The following is a 24,174-nucleotide window of genomic DNA, read 5'->3' as shown; positions in this document are numbered from 1 at the left end:
AGCTATGCCCATAGGGAGTATAATTCAGCTCTACAATCCGTGTCTTTCCAATCAGTAATTTTATCTTGTGGGACATATTGAAAACAGCATGGTGATGAATTCCTACAGTTCCCTCAGAAGAAAGAAAAACTGATACTTAGATCGAATTTTGTCAATCACTTATGTGTTGAGTCAACTCAAAGCTACATTCAACATTCAATCACAATCCACGTTTCAGAATATACCCGTGTTATTTAATACGGATAACACCAAGGCTTTGTCCTTCCGCAAAGGAAATTGGGCCACAGTGCATATTTCTTCTGGTATACATTCCGCTTCAAGCAGTTTGATAACTCCATGTCACACTCACAAATCATCCTTTCGCAATAGTCAAAGAAGTCCCCTGTAATAAAAGCAAATGTTTCTCTTTTAAAAGACTGTGATATTCAATGATTGGTACTAAACATTCAGTTGCTGGCATTCCTGCCTGAATCAGAGACTAGTATGTTCAAATCTCACTCAAGGATTTTAACACATTTTCAGAACTGATGCACTGATACAAGTTCTAGATTAGAGTGGTGCTGGAAAAATACAGCAGTTCAGGCAGCATCCGAGGAGCAGAAAAATCCTTTCTGATGAAGGACTTTTGCCCGAAACGTTGATTTTCCTGCTCCTCGGATGCTGCCTAAACTGCTGTGCTTTTCCAGCACCACTCTAATCTAGAATCTGGTTTCCAGCATCTGCAATCCTTGTTTTTACCACCCTGATGCACTGATACAGTCCACACGGAATGATGAGTTGCTGTAGTTGGCACTGTTTCAGAGGAACAGTAAACCATCTGTGTGGTTCAATGAGTATAAAAAGGATTATTTCAAAGTCACAATGCTTATCGCAATGTCCTGACCAATGTCCTTCCATCTTCACTCGCAGAAATGTCAAATGGTCATTTGTCCCAGTGCTCCTGTGGAATCTTCCTAAGTACTTCAAAAATTCATTATTGGCTTTGGCATCTCCTGATGAAGTACAAGGAGGTCTGTAAAGGCTATTTTCTCAACAGCCTAGACAATCTGTTCAGTTGTTCCTCTGTGGTTGTCTGCCACTTTGCTTTAATTCAAGCTCAGAACTTTGGGCTGCATTTTACCAGCTAAGTTTCATTTTTTTTGAGTTTCAGTCTGCGAGGACTTGTGAGATTTCTCATGCAAACGTTCCAAACTTGCCACAATAACTAACTAAGCAGCGCATCGCTATGGTGTCCTGCTTGAAGATGTCAGCCTGATTCCTTCACATGCTGTGGGCGAAAGTGCTCATTGCTGTTGGACATCCAGGGATTCCAGGCACAGTGCTAGGTTCAAGGGGCTCTTGTGCACCCAGCCATGCACTGGTATTTCGGATCTGCCCCACTGGGTTTGTGACATTTGCCTCAGATATGGCAGTTAAGGAGACACTGGAGCCCTACTTTGCGGACAAGGATATGGAGGTCCGAGTAGAGAGGAGAGTACAGTGGCTGGATGTCCTATTCCCCCAGCAGTGACAGAGGAGGTCACGACACCAATCCTTGCCAGCCTCATCCTAGGTTGCCACCAGGTCAGTGGGGGTTCCAACCCGAAGGAACACCCAGCCTCAGGAAGTCAATAGTAGAAGGTTTGCCAGGCTAAATGCCACCATCATTTTTTCTGTTACCTCAGACTCACTCTCTCTCTCTTTGCTACTGCACCCATCTCCCACTATAGCTTATGCTCCGACACTCTTACTGTTGCACACAGCATTTTCCTTGCTCGCTATTACCCACCAAATTCTGTCAGACCACTAACCCTGCATGCCCTCTGCATCTTCTACAAGATATGTATCTCCATTGACTGATGGTTGCTGACACCAAAACAAGCTGTTTGGCGTTGTGTCTATGCTGAAAGGCAAAGCAAGACAAGGCTAGGCTGAAATGCTTTTAGCAACAAGGTGAGCACAAACTGAATGAGTGATAACAGATCAAGTAAAGAGCCCTGAGAAGCAGGCTGGTTCAAACCATGAGCCAAGTGCCTATCCCTGAGTGGAAAATGCCCATGTGGCATCATTTCAATGAGAGGTGCTGGTGTGCATCACTGAACTGCACAAGTTTACATTGTTTTATTATTCATTCACAGGATGTGGGCATCGCTGGCAAGGCCAGTATTTATTGCCCATCCCTAATTGCCCAGAGGGCAGGTACGTATCAACCACTTTGCTGTGGGTTTGGAGTCACAGGTAGGCCAGACCATGTTAAGGACAACAGTTTCTTTCCCTAAAGGACATTGGTGAACCAGATGGGGTTTTCCAATAATGAACAATGGATTTTTGGTCAATGTTAGATTGAATTCAGTTAAAAAAAATCTGGAATTCACAAATTCCACCATCTGCTGTGGCTGGATTCAATCCTGGGTCCCCAGAACATTACCTGAGTCTCTGGATTAACAGTTTAGTGATAATACCACTAGGCCATCACCTCCCCAACTGTAAGTGCTGTTACTGATAATTCAGATTAGAAACCATGTCCTGTGGATATGGAGCACATGCAGTCCCTGCCCTGAGGTGTTGATGCCAAATGTCCAAACAGGTTTGGAAGAGCAATGTAACCCTATTTGACTTTCATGGATGGGCAATGTTTGGCCTCTAATTTGTATCCAGTGGATGGAAGTATTGGAGACTGCTTAGTAATAAGGCAAGAGTAAGTAAGAGTGAAGCTGTTAATGAGAGATAATCCATGAACGTAGACCTCTTATTGCTCACTAATGGGAACACTTAGTCAGAAAAAAAGGTCGTTTTGCTCTCAAAGCTGAGAAGATCCTTGTTGGATATCTCACCCAATTTTCTGAACTTTCTCGCCGTGACACATTTTGTTCGAGGGCTTGGAAGATTCCAACCTTTGAAGCAAAACATTTCCTTTTATAAAGGAAGAGAAAGTGAGGACTGCAGATGCTGGAGATCAGAGTCTGGAGTGTGATGCTGGAAAAGCACAGCAGGTCAGGCAGCATCCGAGGAGCAGGAGGATCGATGTTTTGGGCATAAGCCCTTCGTCAGGGCTTTTTTAAAGAAAGCCAAAGGTGAAATCGCACTCCCTCAGAGAGACAGTGAGTGTCACCACACCTCAGGCGAGTGAAGAAGTTCAGTCCTTTGTGGTAACATCTGCTAGTGCAGAAACGGAACCAGCACTGTCGGTGTTGCTCTACATTGCAAACCAGCTATCCAGCCAACTGAACTCACTGACCCACTAAGAAACAGATTATGAGAGAGAACAGTTCTGAATATTTAATGGATGCACTTAGATCAATACTAACATGCAGACAATAGCACAGGTCACTTCTTGGCTTTCTGTAGTGATGAGACAAATGCAAAAGCTCACTAACAACATGTTACTGCTTCTAGCTCAAGATGATAAGATTTTGCAGCATCAGTTATTTTGATTATAACATCTTAAAATAAGATCAAAGTGAATGAGTGTAAATATTAGCTTTAGATTTAAAATGCTCTGATTGAAATTTAACAGCCTTGTTAAATTTGATTTGCAGTGTGCTGTCATCTTTTTACATGAGTGAACAGTTTTGAGGTATTTGATCGATGCACTCAGCAGATGAACATGTAACTACACCATCTGATTGATATATCTGTCCATTCTTCAACCAACCACACTGTAATGCTGAGGCACTTTGGTCACTCAGAGATTAGGAAAGATGTAAGTTAATCAGAAATTAAAAAGCATTACCATATGGAGCTGGGTCGTCAGGAATATTAAAAACTCAGTGATGCTGTGATTCACAGTTTGATTTGTTCAATTAAAGTGAAATGATGTTTCCATATTTATTTGCAGGAAAGAAACCTAAAGGAAAGTGTTTGAATTCCAGTAGTCTTTTTAAAAGCTAAATTGTTACAAATGAGGTACTGACTTTAAGGAATTGAACACCGGGTGTGATTTCCCCTCCCTAAAGTGGTGAGGCTAATTATGAAAATAAAACAAAGAACTATGTGGATGCTGAAGATCTGAAAAAAAAAGCAGAAATTGCTGGAGAAACTCAGCAGGTCTGGTAACAAATGTGGGGAGAAAGCAGAGCTAATGTCTGGAGTCTAGTAGCCCTTGTTTACAAGTTCTGAAGAAGGGTCACTGGAATTCAAAATGTTAATGCTGCTTTTTCTCCACAGGTTCTGCCAGACCTACAGAGGATCATGGCAAATGTGATGATTTAATTGGGCGAGAGTCTAAAGTTAGATTCTTGCAGTGATGTTAAAATGTCACAATTAAGTCCTTCCTCTTGAGATGGTGAGATTATATGCTCATCATCAGGAGGGGAGAAGCTTATTTGCATGAATTTGTGATTTGTTAGTTCCATGACTTGCCCCAATAACTTTCACTTCCCAAATAGTTTCTGCTGAATTGAGAAACCTACATTTCAAATACTCACCTGCAAACACCAGGCAGGTGCCTGTCAAGTTGGGTTCACAGCCTTGACTCTGGGTGAGTTCATGGCTGTCTGACCATCATTTTTCTCATCACTGGAGATGGACCCAATGCAACTGCAGCCATTGCCTCCATGTTCAGTGGGATCAGTGTATCCCTGGATTCTTCATCCCCACAACTGGGTGATGACAATGTGTCAGCCTCAGAATAGTAGGGTGCTTATTGTTAGCCAGATAGCAATCTATAGCTGAGAGGGAAATCTTTAGCATCAAGAGACTCCACCTGCTTTGGGTTGAAGGGTCAATCATTGAGGTGGCTGAAGGGCCATAATCTGGTCTCCTTCCTACTGAAAAGATGTTGTGAAACTTAAAAGGGTTCAGAAAAGATTTACAAGGATGTTTGCCAGGGTTGGAGGATTTGAACGATAGAAAGAGGCTGAATAGGCTGTGGCTGGCTTCTCTGGAGCGTCGGAAGCTGAGGGGTGACCTCATAGAGCTTTTTATAATCATGAAGGGCGTGGACAGGATAAACAGACAAGGACTTTTCCCTGGTGTTGGAGTCCAGAACTAAAGGGAAAAGGTTTAGGGTGAGAGGGGAATGATTTAAAAGACACGTAAGGGGCAACTTTTTCACGCAGAGGGTGGTGCGTGTATGGAATGAGCTGCCAGAGAAAGTGGCGGAGGCTGGTGCAATTACAGCATTTAAAAGGCATCTAGCTGGATATATGAATAGGAAGGGTTTTGAGGGATATATGCCAAATGCTGACAAATGAGGCTAGATTACTTCAGGATATCTGGTCAGCGGGACGAGTTAGACTGAAGGATCTGTTTCCGTGCTGTACATCTCTATGACTCTCAGAGGCCACAGAGTTTACAACACAATTGCAGATCTGAAGACTGGCGGAGGGGGAGATTCTTATGTCAAAGTTGCTCATTCAAACACAAAGTTAGAAACTTGCCATATTAATCTGAAAATCAACTGTGTAATGAGTCCCAATGAGGGTACCAAGACTTATTGGTGCTGACCTCTTTCCAAGGCTTTGGGCCACACAAGGATGGTTTGCAGACAACAAGGACAGTAAAGCTTATGCAAGCAATACATCAGGGTTGTTGCTCATCTGTAAAGCCAGCATCGTGCTTCTGGCTCTCTTAGCATGTGATTCACCAAGTAACTTGATTGGTCATGGCGTATATATTTTTGCCACGCAACATATTTGCCATCATACTTTAACTTCAAAATGGAAATTTCTGCACTAACTCGCAATAGTACAAATATAGGCATAATCCCCATTTGCTCAGCTCTCAATTTGAGCTGAGAGTCATGAAAGAAATATCAACATGTGTAGAGGCAGGGAAATAATAAACAATTATGTGCAGGTTAGGTGGTTTGGCCATGCTAAATTGCCTACAGTGTCCAGGGATGTGTAGGTTTGATGGGTTCGCCATGGGAAATGTAGGGTTGAAGGGATAGGATAGGGGGAGAGTCTGGGTGGGATGCTCTTCAGAGAGTCAGTGTGGACTAGTCGGGCTGAATGGCCTGCTTCCACACTGTAGGGATTCTAAGATTCTGTGAATTAGTGTTCAATGCTCAGTGACCTTTCTGGTCAATAACTAATTGTCAATAGTTGCAAATTCCTCTTTAAACTCCCTTCTTAAAGTTCCTGTTTCTCTGCTTAAGAGAAGTTTGGACAGAGGTAAGAATAACTCCGATGAGTTTTCATGCTGAAACATCAGCTCTATGTTTAAAACAGGGGAACTTGGTCTTTCTTACAGTGACCCAGCTACAGGGGTGGGGCATGGTGACTCAATGGTTAGTAATACTGTCTCACACCAGTAAGGACTCCACTCTTGGATGACTGTCTATGTGGAGTTTGTACATTCTCTACCCATGTCTGCGTGGGCTTGCTTCAATTTCCTTCCGCAGTTCAAAGATGTGCAGATTAGGTGAATTGGCCATGCTAAATTGCCCATAGTGTTCGGTTTGTGTAGGTTAAGTGGAATTCAGGGTGTTCGGGCGGGTTTGGGTGGGATGCTCTCTGGAGGGTCGGTGAGGACTTGATAGGCCAAATGGTCTGCTTCTACGTTGTAGGGATTCTCTGCCCTTCTATACACTTAAATTCTGCAAAATATATTTTCAACTGTCAGTGTGAGGATCGAGCTGCGCAGCTGCTCTCTCAATAGTAAGTGGCACTACATGCTTTCTGTTAAAGATCTACCAAAATTACATCTAGATCTTTCAACTTCCAATTCACATGAGAAATACAAGTGAGCTCTTTTGACACTATTGAGATCAGATTTCGGCACTCCTTGTGCCCTGATCGATTTAACACATACAGTCAAAAGCAAAAGAACTTTGTGCTAGTCCCTGTAGCATTGCTATTAATTTCACTTTTTGACACAGTAACTTCTTAGCCGAATTCACTTGCTATCATTTGCACCCGCTGTTCAACAATAATTGAAACTTAGCAATTGTAGATTAACAGTTGAAAAAAAAATCTTGATTTTGAAATTTTCACAATAGACAATGGTTATACCACTGTTTGGAAATTTAACGGTTGAGAAGAACACTCAAAATTAGTGCATTGTTTTAAAATAAGTTCCCGTAGTTAAACAATGGGGAATTTTTAGCATTTACTTCTAAGTTTTATGTAATGCTCATTAGAATACAGGACCCTGGAGTACAATCTTGAACATGTTTATAGACATGATGTTTTCCCTGTGTACTGATTGCTTTTTGCAGCACTCATTTTGTTCTCCACAATAAACTCAATGAACCAAAACAACCACAAAGTATCTGCATTGTTTTATTTTGATATTCAAACTGTGCCTCTGAGCATCTCGAGATTAGCAGCTCGCAAGCTGGTGAGATCACTCTCAAGGTCTGCAAAAGTTGGTTACTTTCTGGCTTTGGATGAAAAGGTTTCCATCATCCCATGCCTTCCCCTTCCCTTTCACATTATTGTTCCCCTTTAAGTCCAAAATCCAGTTTTCCTGACAACACTGATCTTACATCCGATAATTTTGAAACCTGGAGGAAAGTTTTAACTTGTCTCAATTTCTTAAAAGAAGATGCCAGTGTTGGACTGGGAAAGTCAGAAGGCACACAACAGCAGATTATAATCTAACAGGTTTATTAAAAATCACAATCCTTCAGTGCGCTGCTCCATCCTCATCTGAGGAAGTTTGAGATTTGAAATAAATCTGTCGGACCATAGCCTGGTGTTGTGTGACTACTGACTTTGTCCACATTTTTGAGATATTAGATCTTGTTTGGATCGGTTTGATTGTAAACTATGACAATTTAAATGCTTATTACATGGGGAAAAATAAACTCTGATGTACTGATTGCATTGCAAACATTGTGGCTACAGTGTTCAGTTCATGTTTGAACATTCTGTAGGCCAGGGCAAACAATATTTCCACCCTCTACCTGGAGTGAGATTTACCAAACTGATTATTTTACTTGGAGAAAAATGAGGACGACAGTTGTTGGCGATCATAGTCGAAAAGTGAGGTGCTGGAAAAGCACAGCAGTTTGGGCAGCATTACAGGAGCAGGAGAATCAATATTATGGGCATAAGCCCTTCATCAGGAATGTGGCGGCGGGGGGGGGGAGGGGACTGAGAGATAAATAGGAGGGGGATGGGCTAGGTCAGAGTGGAGGGTGGAGCTGAAATTTATTTTAAAATTGAGTCCAGTGAATCCATCAGGGCTTGACAGTAATACTAACAAGAGACCACATGGTGGTGATATTATTACCAGGGCAAACCTGCTGGATTAAAGGCAGGAAGGAAGATGGACAAGTAGGACAGGTCAAGATGGCAGTGCAGAGTTGGAGGGTTGGATCTGGGATGAGGTTGGGGTGGGGGGAGGGGAGACAAGGAAACTGCTGACATCAACTTTGAAGCTGTGTGGTTGGAGGGTCCCAAGGTGGAAGATGAGGCGTTCTTCGTCTAGGCATTGGGTGGCTAGGATTTGGTGGTGGAGGAGGCCCAGGACTTGCATGTCCTTGGCAGAGTGGGAGGGGGAGTTGAAGTGGTCAGCCATGAATCGGTGGGGTTGTTTGGTGCGTGTGCCCCCGAGATGTTCTCTGAAATGTTCCGCTAGTTGGCATCCTGTCTCCCCAAAGTAGAGGAGACCACATCGAGAGCAAAGGATGTAATAGATTAGATGTTTGGATGTGTACGATTATTTTACTCATTCATCTAGTATCATGACGTATGACCTGCTAATGTGCTAAATCAAAATACACTGTACAGATTTGTTCATAGTCACGTTCTGAAATTTATTTTAAAATTGAGTCCAGTGAATCCATTAGGGCTTGACAGTAATATTAACAAGAGACCGCATGGTGGTGATATTATTACTAGGGCAAACCTGCTGGATTAAAGGCAGCCACAGGCTAAGTCCAGTAAGCTTCTTTACAACGGGTGGCATAATTGCCCCAGTTTTTAGCACTGATGCCTCACAGCATCAGGCAGCCTCACACAACTGCACAACTGTCTGTGTGGAGTTTGCACATTCTCCCCGTGTCTGAATGGGCTTCCTCCGGGTGCTCCAATTTCCACCAAAGATGTGCAGGTCTAGTGGATTGGCCATGATTAAATTACCCGTAGTGTCCAGGGATGTATGGGTTAGGATTCGAGTGGTGCTGGAAAAGCACAGCAGGTCAGGCAGCATCCAAGGAGCAGGAAAATTGACGTTTCGGGCAAAAGCCCTTCATCAGGTTTTCCTGTTCCTCAGATGCTGCCTGACCTGCTGTGCTTTTCCAGCACCACTCTAATCTTGACACTGATCTCCAGCATCTGCAGTCCTCACTTTCGCCCATGTGTAGGTTAAGTGCATGGGAAATGCAGGCATAGGTTAGGGGAATGGATCTGGGTGTGATGCTCTTCTGAGGTCGGTGTGGACTTGTTGGGCCAAATGGTCTGATTCCATACTGTGGGGATTCTATGAGAACTAATTTCCTTGTGGACTTCATCAGCCTGGCCTCTGACTCAGGTCCACCCTCTTGACCTGACCTATCTGTCCATCGTCCTTCTCATCTATCCACTTCACCCTTCGCACCGGCTTCTCACTATCACCTCCTCCCTTCGCCCACCTATCGCCATCCCAACTACCTTTCCCCTGGCCCCAACCCGCTTCCATCTCTTAACCCCCTCCCCAGCCCTGAAGAAGGGTCCTGCCTGAATCGTCAACTCGCCTGCTCCTTGGATGCTGCCTGACCTGCTGTGCCTTTTCCAGCGCCATGCTTGATCAACTCCTTTTCTAACACCAATCAATTTACCATAGTATTGGGGGCCACTCCTGCCCGTCCAGCTCAGCAGTCTCCTGCTGTCAGAAATTTACTGGCCAGAGAGTGGTTTCAATCAGAAAGCTCACACGCTCCATTCAAATGAGGCCTGAGAATTTATAAAAAGAGACCAGATCTTGCGTAGTTTCCAGTTGCTGAGTACAACTCTCATCTCAGCCTCATGAACCCATTCCAGTCTGCTTTCTGTTAAAACCACTCGTCTGAGAGTTACCTCCTACTTACCACATATAGCAGTACTATATCTGCAATACCAGTTGTAACTCTCTGACTTGGGATGACAACCAGCTCTCTCTGCTTTCCCGTAACAGCAGTCATGAGTAAAACAGCACCTGGAGAAAGAAAGTGAATGAGTAAAAATAAATAACTGAGTTTTCATTCTAACTTGAGTGAGGGAAGGGGCTCAGCAAAGCTACTTCCTTCCACAGATACCAATGCTGCCCATCAGTGCCAGAAACAAATGAGAGAAGTGGCTATTTACAAAATGGGCACTGGATCTGAAATGTTAACTCTGCTTCCTCTTCACAGATGCTGCCAGATCTGCTGAGTTTTTTCCAGCAGTTTCTGCTTTTGCTACAAATGGTGCTCGGTATGGGTTCTCTTTATCGTTTTTCATTGGGAAGTTTCCACAGGGAAATCTTGAATGTAGTCAGTGATGACAGTAATTTAAAAATACAACGGATTTCCTTACGTTGAATCTTTATGGGCTATGGAGATTAAAGTTTGTGGAAGCTTATTCCTGTCTTTTTCTCTTATGGAGAAAGTAGTCAACAAAGGCAGAGTTTGGGTGGCACACTGTTGGAGCTGTTGGTTATTAATTATTTGAGCTCAGCCTCTTTTGGGCTTGGCGTGCTGCTTATAAATATTTAGTCTTCCTTTGGAGGGTAATTCAACCTGTGGGATGTTCTCCAGCTCTGAAGACTGTGCTAGCTTCTTGATGTGACAAACTGAGAAACACTGGTATCTCGTGATTAACTGCTTGGAATGAGCTACTACCCTGTGTTGAACCTTCTCACAGAGGGCCTTTTAGTTTTAACAGCATACTGGTCCCAAGTGGCGACGCAGTCTTTTCAATGTGGTCTAACAAATTCTGATACTGCGTTTCTTTCACTGTGGTTGAAGAATGACTAAAGTCCAGTTTCACAAGAACACTGTGGGCTGTGTATTTCATTTGTACATTCCTTTTTTAGGAATATTTTAGATGCGGATCCCTAACTAATGACATGTTTCAGTAACTGCAAGGAGGGAGAGAGGCAGGGTGCAGTTGGGTATTGATAAATTGTTGGTGATTCATATCACGTTGCATTTCTGTATGCTGAAATTTTATTATTTCCATATCTTTCTTGATGCAAACTTTGTCTGCTTTTCACAAACAGCTTTGTATAACAGGCAGTCATCTGCAAAGAGTCTGATCTGGTTTGACATTGCATTTTGCATATCATTTCAAAACGGGAAATGTAGGTCCAGGAAGGTACCGTCCCTTGGGACAGGCTGCTTAACTCTGATTTCCAAGTTTGAGGTCTTCCTTTCACTATGACTCATAGTCAGAGAGTCATACAGCACAGAAACAGACCCTTCAGTCCAACCAGTCCACACTGACCATGTTCCAAAATTAAGCTAGTCCTACCTGCCTGTGTTTGACCCATATCTCTCCAAACATTTATTATTCATGCACTTATCAAAATGTCTTTTAAAGATTCTAACTTTATTTGCACCCACCACCTCCTCGGGAATCACTCTCTGTGTAAAAACATTGCACCCATTCTCCACTCACCTTAAAAATATGCCCCATGGTCTTGAAATCCTCTACCTTTGGGAAAAGACACCTACCATTCACCATATCTATGTTCCTCATGACTTTACAAACCTCTGCAAGGTCACTCCCCAACCTCCTTCACGTCAATGAAAAAGTTCCAGCCCATCCAGCCTCTCCTTCTAACTCAAACCCTCATCCCTGCAACATCCTGGTAAATCTCTTCTGAGCCCTCTCCAGCTTGGTAATATCCTTCCAATAACTAGGTGACAGAACTGCACACAGTACTCCAGAAGAGGCCTCACCAATATCCTGTACAACTTCAACATGACATCCCAACTCCTATACTCAAAAGATCACAACAATGAATGTAAATGTGTTAAACACCTTCTTAACTACTCTATCTACACGTGATGCAAACTTCAAAGAATTACCTATCTGAATCCCTAGGTCTCTGTTCTACAACACTACCCAAAGCCCTACGATTTATTGTATAAGTCCTGTCTTTGTTTCTTTTACCAAAATGCAATACCTTGCATTTGTCCAAATTAAACTTCATCTGCCACTCATCAGTCCATGGACCCAATTGATCAAGATCTCTTTGTAATCTTAGATAACCTTCTTCACTGTCCACTATACCACCAATCTTGGTGTCATTCCCAAACTTACTAACCGTGCCTTCTACATTCTCACCTAAATCACATAAATGACAAACAAAAGTGGACCCAGCACCGATTCCTATGGAACACCACTGGTCACAGGCTTCCTGTCTGAAAAATAACCCTCCTACATCATTTTCTGTCTCCTGCCATTAAAAGAATTTTATATTCAATTGGTAAGCTCATCCTGAATCCCATCTGATCTAACTTTACTAATTAGTCTACAATGGAGAACCTTGTCAAAGGTTTACTAAGTTCCAAGTAAACAACGTTTATCACTTTGCCCTTGTCGGTGTTTAGCAAAATGGCCTTCGTGTTTCCCCAGATTCCATAATGAGCTTGTTTGTCCAAGAGTTTTGAGTGTGGTATGAATGTATCTTGCACCTCACTCGCTGACCATTACTCAATTGTATACAAAGATAGTATGTATCAGCAGATTATTTACCAGTTTTAGCTGACTCTCATCTATCGATCACACACACATATGTATTAACAAAAATAAATCATTGGCGATTAATCTATCACTAGAATCCTAACTCTAAGCCCAACCTTTTTTAACACAGCGGCTCCAAAGCCTCTTGCAGTGGGCTCACTGAAACAGATAAAACAAGGAGTAAGACTAAATAGATATTTTTCAGGATAGCAGTAGTTTAGTGCCTTCCTGATGTCAGGCTAACTGTCTTTTCTTGAAATAGCAGGTTATGTCTGCCACTTTCCAATCCACTTGGATCATTCTCGAGTATCAGAATTTCTGAAAAATAAAACAAAACCAAGGCTTTCTCTGTTGATAGCTCGTTGAAAACCCATTTTGAAAACATCAGGACCATTGAAATTGTCGACTTTGACTCTCATTACTTTCTCTGACACAAATATTAATGCCTTATAGTTCCTTAAGCATTACAGAAATGGGGGAGAATTGGAGTTAACATAGAAATTCAGCCCTAGTCACCATAAATGACAGGCTCAAGGGAGCATATGACCCACTCCTGCACCTTCTTGGTAATTCAGCATTTCAGAATGCAGTTGTGATGAAAGGGAAGTTTTTAATTTTTTTATATTTAGGACACTTTGAAGGTTGATTTTCAGTTGGGGGTAAATCCTTTTAAGTCACAGAATTAAGAAAAGTTCTGGTTCCTATGTTGAATTCTTTTTTTAAGTTATTGTCACCAGGAAGACAGATTATCCAGTCATGGTCACATAACTGCTTGTGGATCATGCTATGCACAAATTAATTGTCATGTTTCCTATGTCATGGGAGTGATGATGGGTCCAAAGGTCTTTATTGGCTATAAGGTACACGATGACATCCTGTGGTCGTAAATCACACTGTATACAGGTAACCAGTCTCAATTTCTTGAAGTAGATATTGATATAAGAAGGCATGGTAGATTTCAATAGTAGATTCTGTTGGCAGATGTAAAATATCTTTTTCTTCAAAGATCACTGCAGATCTCAGGTTAATTTTAATCCTTTCTCCCTGCAACAAAATTAAAAATGATTCCCAGATCTTTAAGGATCAACAAATCCAGGAGAACAGGAAGAAGAGGAAAATAATAAACAGTAAGATGTTAGGAAAGTTATTAAATTGCTAAATTAGTACTGCTAGTTTTCAGTTATGATTCACACATGTCTTTCTAAACCAAAAAAATTTATAAGAGGACAAACAATTTCACTCCTAGGAGTTGAAAGGTGAATAGAAGTTGAAACACTATTGATCTTGGGGTCAGATAGCATTTGAGAGCAATTGCTGAAGCCAAACATGTTACATGTTGAGTGGTTTAATGACTACAAGACTTATGCACCCATGTTAAATGGTACTTTTGTCAGATTGTTTGCACTGTCAGGACTTGGATTTGGGTTTGGCTTCACAATTAAATTTGATGACCATCAAAGACAAGTACTAGTAAACCAAACACCACCTGCAGGTAAGTGCAGGGTACAGAAGCCTTCCTTACCAATCTGTGCCATCCCGTGGCCAGCCTTTTCCTCCAATTCCACAGTAACAACCATACATCAGGTAAGAAATAGAATTCCCCGTGCTACACTGAATCATTCCAATCAAGTCCAGAATACTTCTTGCTTGCCGTCTGTGGTGTTCTTTCACGGCTGTAATATGCACTGGAGTAAGACCACAAACATGATTAACATTAATGTGCATAAATTCACATGACAGTATGCTCAATTTCAGGAAAAATAATACAATTGTTTGAACATGTATCATATTCAATCATCCCCAATCCCTGCAGCCATTGACAAACTAAATGGAACTGAATTTGGATAAGGGCAATGGTGTAATGATGGAATCCCATTTGTTCCCATTTATATAGTTATACAGATGTACAGCATGGAGACAGACCCTTCATCCATGCCAACCAGATATCCTAAATAAGTCTAGTCCCATTTGCCAGCACTTGGCCCATATCCGTCTAAACCCTTCCAATTCATATACCCACCCATTTGCCTTTTAAATGTGATTGCACCTGTCTCCACCACTTCCTTTGACAGTTCATTCCAAACATGCACCACCCTCTGCATGGAAAAGTTGCCTCTTTTAAATCTTTTCTCTCTCATCTCAAAGTACTCTAGTTTTCAACTCCCTCATCCTTGTATGTTTTACCCTATCCATGCCTCTCATGATTCTATAAACATCTATAAGGTCACCCCCCCAGCCCTGACGTTCTAGGAAAAATAGCTCCAGACAATTCAGCCTCTCCCTGTAGCTCAAACTCTCCAACCTGGCAGCATTCTTGGAAATCTTTTCTGATTCATAACATCCTTCTTATAGCAGGGAGACCAGAACTGCATGCAGTACAATATCCTGTACAGCCATAACATGCCATTCCAACTCCCACACTCAATGCACTGACCAACAAAGGCAAGAGCACCAAATGCCTTCCCCACCACCCCACCCACCTGCAACTCCACCCCCAATGGACCACGATCCCACACCCCAAGGCCTCCCTGCCCAGCAACACAGCCCAGGACCCCACCACTAAGTGCACCTATCCCATCCTGATCCGCCTCTCCCAAAAATGCAGCACCCCACATCCATCCAAACCAGACTCCATCTGCCAGCCTTGGCCCACCAGCTGAGACCCCACTGCACTTTGAGGCAATTCCCCACCCCCACTGCTCACCACACCCCCAACCCCGGTGCCATCTGCAAACTATACCCCCATGTTCACATCCAAATCATTTAAGGCATGGCTAGCAATCCTGCAGATGACACCAAAATAGGAGGTGACAAGCACCAGCCCAGTTACAAATTCTTCATCACAATAACATTTTGGGGGAAAGACTGCACCATGTCACTAAATAGAACCCCTTTCTCTAAGTTCCAGTCTCCAGATTTGAAACTCAGCTCCTTAATCGACAAATTCATCCTAAAACACATTTATTTACAATTTTGGGGAAAACAGATGGTCCACTTTGATCTGAAGTAGCCTCCTTTGTTTCAACCTTAAGTGCAGGTACAGGTTCAATAATGGGTTTCATGTACACCTACAGTTGGCTCTCAACTAGAATGAGGTACATTAATAAACTAGAAAGCCATGTTTCCAGCACACTAATAGGATCAGGGTGAGTGGCACTGGTTAAACTTCAAAAATGTATTTCTGCAGCATCAAAGGAGTCAGGAACGTCAGAAAGCAAGGGGTGGCTACTATATCCAAATGAGGGACTGAGAGTCTTCAGTGAAAATTTGGGAGAACAAACAGCCTATGTAATTGTAATCGCCTGAGAAAATCTCACTCACAGGGTAAATTCACCCTCTGTAGGGAAACTGATCTTCACTGGGGAGCCCAGTTGGTACCTCGCCCAAGTGAAGGGGTGCCCAGTGCCAGTAGTCATTCACTTGTGCCATCCCCCCATGGAAGTAGAACCTGGCCCCATTCAATCTACCATCACCAACAAAACATAGTCAGCACAGCACAACAGAAACTGAAAAATGCACCACTGTTGGTTTCTAACAGAAGTATCCAGTTCCAGTGGGACATTAGATTAGATTAGATTAGATTACTTACAGTGTGGAAACAAGCCCTTTGGCCCAACAAGTCCACACCGACCCGCCAAAGCGCAATCCACCTATACCCCTACATTTACCCCTTACCTAACACTACGGGCAATTTAGCATGGCCAATTCACCTGACCCGCACATCTTTGGACTGTGGGAGGAAACCGGAGCACCCGGAGGAAACCCACACAGACACGGGGAGAATGTGCAAACTTCACACAGTCAGTCGCCTGAGTCGGGAATTGAACCCGGATCTCGGGCGCTGTGAGGCAGCAGCAGTGCTAACCACTGTGCCACCGTGCCGCCCATTAGATTTAAACAGAATGAAACAAAACCACAACATGAACAAAAACATAGTCTTTCACTAGGAATCAGTTCCCTTCAACATGTGGCCTTCTTCACATGATCCAACCCTGCAAGCACAACCGTCTCCGTGACTTCACTCTAAAATGTTCCAACCGGACGCCCCAGCTGAGGACAAGGCAGTTCCATATCAGCTCAGGGTGAAGCTGTTGGAATAATTTGTTGGTCACTCTCCAACCTGGATTCCTTCCTTAAAATTGGTCCAAATGACCAAAAGCTAAACACTAGAAACACACAGCAGGAGCCCGAGATATTGGGCTGGAGTTACACTGTCACCATTACATCAACACACAGCTGCTCCACTGTAATGAATGCAGGAGTGGTAATATCCCTGAGGGACAGGGTTGATCTGAGCCCTGAGAGAATTAAAACTAGACTGCACAAAGTCTGGTTTTCTCCTTGACTTACTGATGTGAGACCCAAGGAGGAAATCAGATATCTGGTTTTAATAACTCCATTCTATTTTAATAGGCACACTTTCTGCTTCTGGGCACTTTACAGAATGATATTTCGATATTCATTAAAGGAGTTGCTCCCATCACATTAATGATGACAGACAGACAAAGCTCCCTCACAGAGGATCCAGTGATATACAGCAAGTTGCCACAATGTCTCTGGCCAGTAGCTGTGTCTCACTCAGATACCAGCTCGAGACAGATGGCTGGGGGCAAAACTGTCTTTAATAGTTCGGCAGATCCCCCCAGCTTTTGGAATCCTTCTGTTGTAATTGTAACCACGGTTGAATTACAAGCGCAATTCCACAAAGTGACAGACCTGTTTGGTTCAGTTACAAACACAGAATACGCAAGGTCAATTAATTACAGCAATGCACACATACAAAAAATTATCCAATTAATCAATAAACAGCAACAAAGCAAAAATTTCCCTTATTTCACTAAAGATCCTTGAAGATCATGTATATTAAATATAATCTCAGTGCAGGCAAGAGACAGTCATTCAGTAAATGGGTCATGTCAGCATAAAATTAAATATCCCAGAGATTTAGGAATATATTGTACTCTGTACGTGTATAAACTAATAACCTCACCCAGATAAGGGAACAGTCCAACAGTAAAGACTGCTACAGTAGAGATATGCCATTCACAATATTGTTCCTGAGAGCAATGATCATGTTACCACAGACTTTGATCAGGTTTTATTAAAAAATACTGGCCAAAGGGACTCGAAAATATTCATATCAACTTATGAAAGGACAGTGGAGACAATTTGCAGTGATTTGATTATAATCCAGAATGTGAGATAATGAACAAATTAAGAACTAAATATCAAGTTGACCTTGATCAGTAGCATCTCCCAGTGTTAAACTCATTGTCATTCTCTATACTGCGCATGGTCTAGTCCCAGTGACACTGTGTCTCTGAACTGGATAAAAATAAAAATACTTTCATTTAAAACGAAGCAATGTCTGTAATACTGAGATGTACTGAATCAACAGTTATCCAGAACTGAGCAATCTTGAATGAAGAGGCATAGACCATATTAGAGAAATGAGCCTCAGGGAAGGGGGACTGATGGATTGGAAGGAAGGGAGGAGAATAGAGGGTGAAACTAGAGAAAATTCCCCCATTCCTTCCACTACCATTACTCAGCAGCCTCACAAACAGGAGAGAGATACCAGTGAAGATACAATAGAATGAGGCCAAATGGAACTCTATACTGTCAGCTAGTCATTAGCAGTGATTTTGTTATAAATCACATGTAATACAACTATGCAAATCCACATTCAAATAAACAACAATCTGGGAGAGAATTATATGTTTTTGGAAAGTATTCACTAAAGAAATAGTTCATGAACGATCAACTTCTTTTGCATATTCTGACCACTTAAAATATTCCACTTAAAATATTCCAAACATGTACCACTCATGTCTTTAAGAATTCATGTTCAATTTCCTTTCTGTTCCCTTTCCAACTATCTTGTTCAAAGTGATTAGGTCAACGCAACTGAGTATTGGGTGCAGAGGAAACTGACTTCTCAACAGGAGTTGAGTGTTTATCTCCAACTCCATCTACAAAGTACTGTGGGTGCATTACAACATATGCATCATAAGAACAATACATCATGCAAATTATGAGTAGGCCATTTGGCCCACTGAAACTGGTCTGTGATTCATTAAGAGCTGAAAATGTGTTGCTGGAAAAGCGCAGCAGGTCAGGCAGCATCCAAGGAACAGGAAATTCGACGTTTCGGGCATAAGCCCTTCATCAGGAATGAGGGATGAGGATGAAGGGCTTATGCCCGAAACGTCAAATTTCCTGTTCCTTGGAAGCTGCCTGACCTGCTGCGCTTTTCCAGCAACACATTTTCAGCTCTGATCTCCAGCATCTGCAGACCTCACTTTCTCCTGTGATTCATTAAGATCATGGTTGATCTGACTGTGGCCATAATGCCACTTTCCTGCCTGTCTCTGCTGACCTTAATCTACCTGCTGATCAAAAATTGGTATAACCCAGTCTTGAATATATTCAATGACCTGCACCCACTGCTGCCTAGGGATCAGAACTACAAAGATTAACTACCCTCAGAGAAAATAATTTACTCCTCATCTCCCCTTACATAGGAAACTTCTTAATTTTAAATTACATCCCCTAGTTCAAGGTTCACACACAAGAGGAAACATCTCAATATCTAGCCTGTCATGTCTCCTCAGAATCTTAAATGTTTCAATATGATCATCTTGCATTTTTCTAAATTCTACGTATAGGCCCAATCTTCCCACATAAGATAACCCCTTCATCCTAGGAATCATCCCAGCGAACCTTCTCTGAACAGCTTCCAATTTCTCCACAATAAGGAGACCAAAGCTGTACATTGCATTCTGAGTGGAGTCTCATTAATTCTCTATAGTGAGACTTCTCAACTTTTATCACAGAATCACTACAGTGTGGTAGCAGGCCATTTGGCCCATTAAGTCCACACCAACCCGCCAAAGAGCATCCCATCCAGATTCACCCCTACCCTATCCCCATAACACCACATTTCCTCACAGTATATTCCATCTGTCAATGTTTCTACCCACTAACCCAGCCGCATCCCTTTTTACCTTGACTTTTTTGTATCCCCCTCACATCTTGCTTTTTGACTTATCTTTGTATAATCAGCAAATTTGACAACAATACAGTCTCCTCATCCATGAATGGTGATTTCATGTGGCACTCTCTACTTAGTCATAGTCATAGTCATAGAGATGTACAGCATGGAAACAGACCCTTGAGTCCAACTCGTCCCAACCCAATCTAGTCCCATCTGCCAGCACCCGGCCCATATCCCTCCAAACGCTTCCTATTCATATGCCCATCCAAATGCCTCTTAAATGTTGCAATTGTACCAGCCTCCACCACTTCTTCTGGCAGCTCATTCCTCTGTGTGAAAAAGTTGCCCCTTAGGTCTCTTTTATATCTTTCCCCTCTCACACTAAACCTATGCCTTCTACTTCTGGATTCCGCGACCTGGGGAAAAGACTTTGCCTATTTATCCTATCCATGCCCCTCATAATTTTGTAAACCTCTATAATGTCACCCTTCAGCCTCTGATACTCCAGGGAAAACAGCCCCAGCCTGTTCAGCCTCTCCCTGTAGCTCAAATCCTCCAACCCTTGTAAATCTTTTCTGAACCCTTTCAAGTTTCACAACATCTTTATGATAGGAAGGAGACCAGAATTGCACGCAATATTTCAACAGTGGCCTAACCAATGTCCTGTACAGCTGCAACATGATCTCCCAACTCCTATACTCAATACTCTGACCAGTAAAGGAAAGCATACCAAACGTCTTCTTCACTATCCTATCTACCTGCGACTCCGCTTTCAAGGAGCTATGAACTTGCACTCCAAAGTTTCTTTGTTCAGCAACACTCCCTAGGACCTTACCATTACCATTAAGTGTACAGGTCCTGCTAAGATTTGCTTTCCCAAAATGCAGCACCTCACATTTATCTGAATTAAACTCCATCTGCCACTTCTCAGCCCATTGGCCCGCCTGGTCCAGATCCTGTTGTAATCTGAGGTAACCTTCCTCACTGTCCACTACACCTCCAATTTTGGTGTCATCTGCAAACTTACCAACTGTACCTCTTATGCTCGTATCCAAATCATTTATGTAAATGACAAAAAGTAGAGGACCCAGCACCGATCCTTGTGGCACTCCACTGGTCACAGGCCTCCAGTCTGAAAAACAACCCTCCACCACCACCCTCTGTCTTCTACCTTTGAGCCAGTTCTGTATCCAAAACACCTCTTTATCCTAGACCCTGTTGTTATCTAATCCTTGACTTATGCTAATATATCACCACCAACATCGTGAACACTTAGAACCAAAAGAACTGCGGTTATTGTACATCAGAAACAGAAATTGCTGGAAAAACTCAGCAGGTCTGGCAGCATCTGTACAGAGAAAGCAGAGTTAACGTTTCAGGTCCAGTGACACATCCACAGCCCTCCTGAGCTTTTCCTGTAATTTCTTTTTTTGTTTCTGATCATGAACTGTTACCTCCTGCAGTAATCTCTTATGAGGCACTTTATTGAAAATTGAAATATACTCTACATCTGGTTCCCTCTTATTCACCTTGCTGGGTAGAATAGAATGGCAATTTATTATCAGTTGAATTTATAAATATTCAATGGGATATTGAAATGTGTATCAGTTGCCATAATTTGGCACCATTTTGATTACAGAAATTATAAGAAGAAATAATTTAATTAAAATGATTAAATAATGTAATTGAGGTTATTTCCTCAAAGAAGGCTAATAAACCTGTCAAAGATAATTTCCCATTCACAAAACTATATTGATTTTTACCCAATTGTATCTTGATTTTCTAAATGGTCTGGTATTGCCTCCTTATAACTGTGTTCCAGCATTTTTACAACGACACATCAGGTTATGATTTTCTGCTTGACTGTATCAATTTAAGAACAGGTTCACTATTCAAGGACAGTAAGGGGATGGGCAATAAAAGCTGGCTTTGCCCATGACACTCACATCTCAAGAACCCCGAATAGGGGAGGTGATGGCCTCGTGCTATTAACGCTAGACTATTAACCTAGGAAACACAGCTAATGTTCCGGAGACCTGGAAAATTGTGCCGAGGCAGATAGTGAAATTTGAATTGAACAAAAAAATCTCTAATTAACAATCTAATTATATCCACGAAACCACAGATGATTATCAGGAAAGCCCACCTAGTTCACACATGCCCTATAGGGAAGGAAATCTAGCCTACATGTGACTCCAGACCCACAGCAATGTGATTACTTCTTAACTGCCCTCTGGGCAATTGGGGATGGGCAATAAATGGTGGCCTGGTCAGAGACACCTATATTCTGTGAGTGAATTAAAAACATAAAAACAAATCGGTCCCAGCCACCCATATCTTCATCATCCACTTTTGCCAGTGACTAAATTCAGTCTCAGAATTGTTGCCTGTCTAAGTTAGCTCTTTCCATTTGTCCTGGATGGGCGGCTAGCTGCCCGGATGCATTTGAGATCCCCGAATTTAAAAATGCCAAGGTGACAAACTGATGATGGTGGAAGACTTTCAACTCCATTTCTGACCAGCTGAAACCGTCTCGCAGTTAAAATTCTTCCCAAGAAGGATTAATGCAAAAGGCAAATTCTGATGAAGATTTGCAAAATGATTCAAACACATAACAAGGTGCTGGATGTATAGTTATTTTGCCAGGTCTCCTGTCCATAGTCTTCCTCCCACGTTTACACATTGAGTGCGAATGAGTCTCAATCAGGCTTAGCCATTCTTTATCGACAAATGTTTACTTTTTAACCAAACCACAGATTTTTGAAATGAGTATCCACCCAACCCAAGGCTAGGATGCTCACTTAGCATAACATTCTGTCATGGATTCAGATTACTTTTCAGAATTAGCAGACACAAGGGAATTAGGTTCAACAGAGTCTTTTTGTTTGTAAACTTTTTTTAGCTTGAAGGATGTTATTTCTGGGAGGGGATTTTGTTTTACTTCAGTGTCTTCAATAAGAAACAAGCCCTCTCAGACTAAGTTTTGCATTGCTGCTACACTGCATGGGTGGAAACCTAAAAACCAGTAGACAGAGAAAACTTTCTTTTCACCAGGACTGACCAAATTTGAGCACAAGCTCAATAAGTAAATGGACAACACTCACTGCAACTTCCAGACCCATACTGCCCCTGTGGTCTCTGATCATTGAAGAATAGTATCACAACTTTATTCAGAATTTGATTAACATCTGTGCAGATCTTGTATTTGAACACTTTATACTGAACACAACGTGGGTGTGAAATCAACTTCCCTCAGAGAACGTGGAGGCAAATACTGTGGAAGAGTTGAAAACTGAGTAAATATTTGAAGAACTGTTTGCTTGCATTGGTGGGGGAGTCGATAACAAGATGCTTAATTCAGAGCCAGGCCATTCAGGAGAGAAATTATGAAACACCCCTTCATAAAAATTAGCAGAAGTATAGAACTGTGTCCTATCAAAAGCGTTACGATGATGGGTTGAAATCTTGACTGTAAGCTTTTTAACCTTTATTTTAAAAATGTGTTCTTTTCAAAAGAGGACAGCTAGAGACAAAGTAACTACATATAAATTTAGTGGCTAACTGGAATAATGTCTTCATGGCACTGATGTACTGTAACACCCAAAGAAGCTTCAAACAAAGAGAGCGTGACTTGAGATAATGAAGGGCTGACTATCACCACATCCCCTTCCTCACCTACCACCACCACCCCTTTAGCAGACAGTCACCCCTTGCAGATATTTGTGTGGTTTTCCCTTCCAGGAAAATATAAAGTAGGGGTTAAAATTGATCTTCATCACAGCTGCTGTGCTCTAGAGTGTGTCCAGTATGCTGTGGACGTTACAGATTGAGAACAGCCAATTAGCACCCTGCACTGCAGGTAAAATAAGAGGTTGTTTCTTTTCAGTCAAATGCTGCAAATCAGTAGAAATCAGGACAGAGGAGTTTCAATCAGCTTACAAAACTAAAAATCTACAAAACTGACTGCTTAACTACTGTTATCAACACTACCAGTGCAATCAAATAATGGCCAATATGTCGTCTTCCCCGTTGTTTAGGAACAATTCAGAGATTGATTCATATAACTGCATTTTTTTACATATATCTTTTAGGACTCAGCTCTTATTTCTAATCTGTGTTGGCATTTTTTCTTATGTGTAGTAACTAATAAACTCACTCTTCTCTGTTAACTCAAGAAAGCCTGGTTAAATTATATCATAGAATCATATCATAGAATCCCTTGGCCCAGCAAGTCCACACAGACCCATTCCCATATTACAGGTACTGTACATTTACACCTAATCTGGCTGTAAATCTCCTTGGAATGTCCTGAGACTGAAAAGCACCAAAAAAGTGCAAGTTTACCTACATCATCGAAAAAAGCAATTAAATTCAAAGGAATTTGCCCCTCAAGCCTATTCCATTGACTTCTTTTAAAACAGAAGTTTGTTTGAGTCTAGGAGAAAGGTAAAACCTCTAGCTGAAAGGCAAGGATCATTTTCAAATTAACCTTGTTGCACACAACTGAGGGTGTGTGTATGTGTGTGTGTGTGTGTGTGTGTGTGTGGTGGGGGCTGCTGGGTATAGAAATGCAGGAAGCCAGTGCAACCCTCCTCACCTGAGAGTTTAATGGCTTGGGAT

At 42.1% G+C, this 24,174-nt stretch overlaps 1 protein-coding gene across 1 annotated transcript in view; it reads right to left on the bottom strand.

Annotated features, from left to right (window-relative positions):
* Nucleotides 1-233: 233 nt before the first annotated feature.
* Nucleotides 234-24,174, bottom strand: part of LOC132825295 (phospholipase A2-like) — a 34,825-nt gene continuing 10,884 nt past the window's right edge. The window contains exons 2-4 of the mRNA XM_060840399.1: nt 14,080-14,242; nt 9,938-10,044; nt 234-382 (exon numbers count right to left, since the gene is read on the bottom strand). Of these exons, the coding sequence (XP_060696382.1) occupies nt 234-382; nt 9,938-10,044; nt 14,080-14,242 (419 nt within the window). The remainder of the gene's footprint in view (nt 383-9,937; nt 10,045-14,079; nt 14,243-24,174) is intronic.

The sequence above is a fragment of the Hemiscyllium ocellatum genome, chromosome 20, assembly GCF_020745735.1.
Source record: "Hemiscyllium ocellatum isolate sHemOce1 chromosome 20, sHemOce1.pat.X.cur, whole genome shotgun sequence".
Taxonomy (NCBI): domain Eukaryota; kingdom Metazoa; phylum Chordata; class Chondrichthyes; order Orectolobiformes; family Hemiscylliidae; genus Hemiscyllium; species Hemiscyllium ocellatum.
This window is presented reverse-complemented; position numbering and strand designations above follow the sequence as displayed.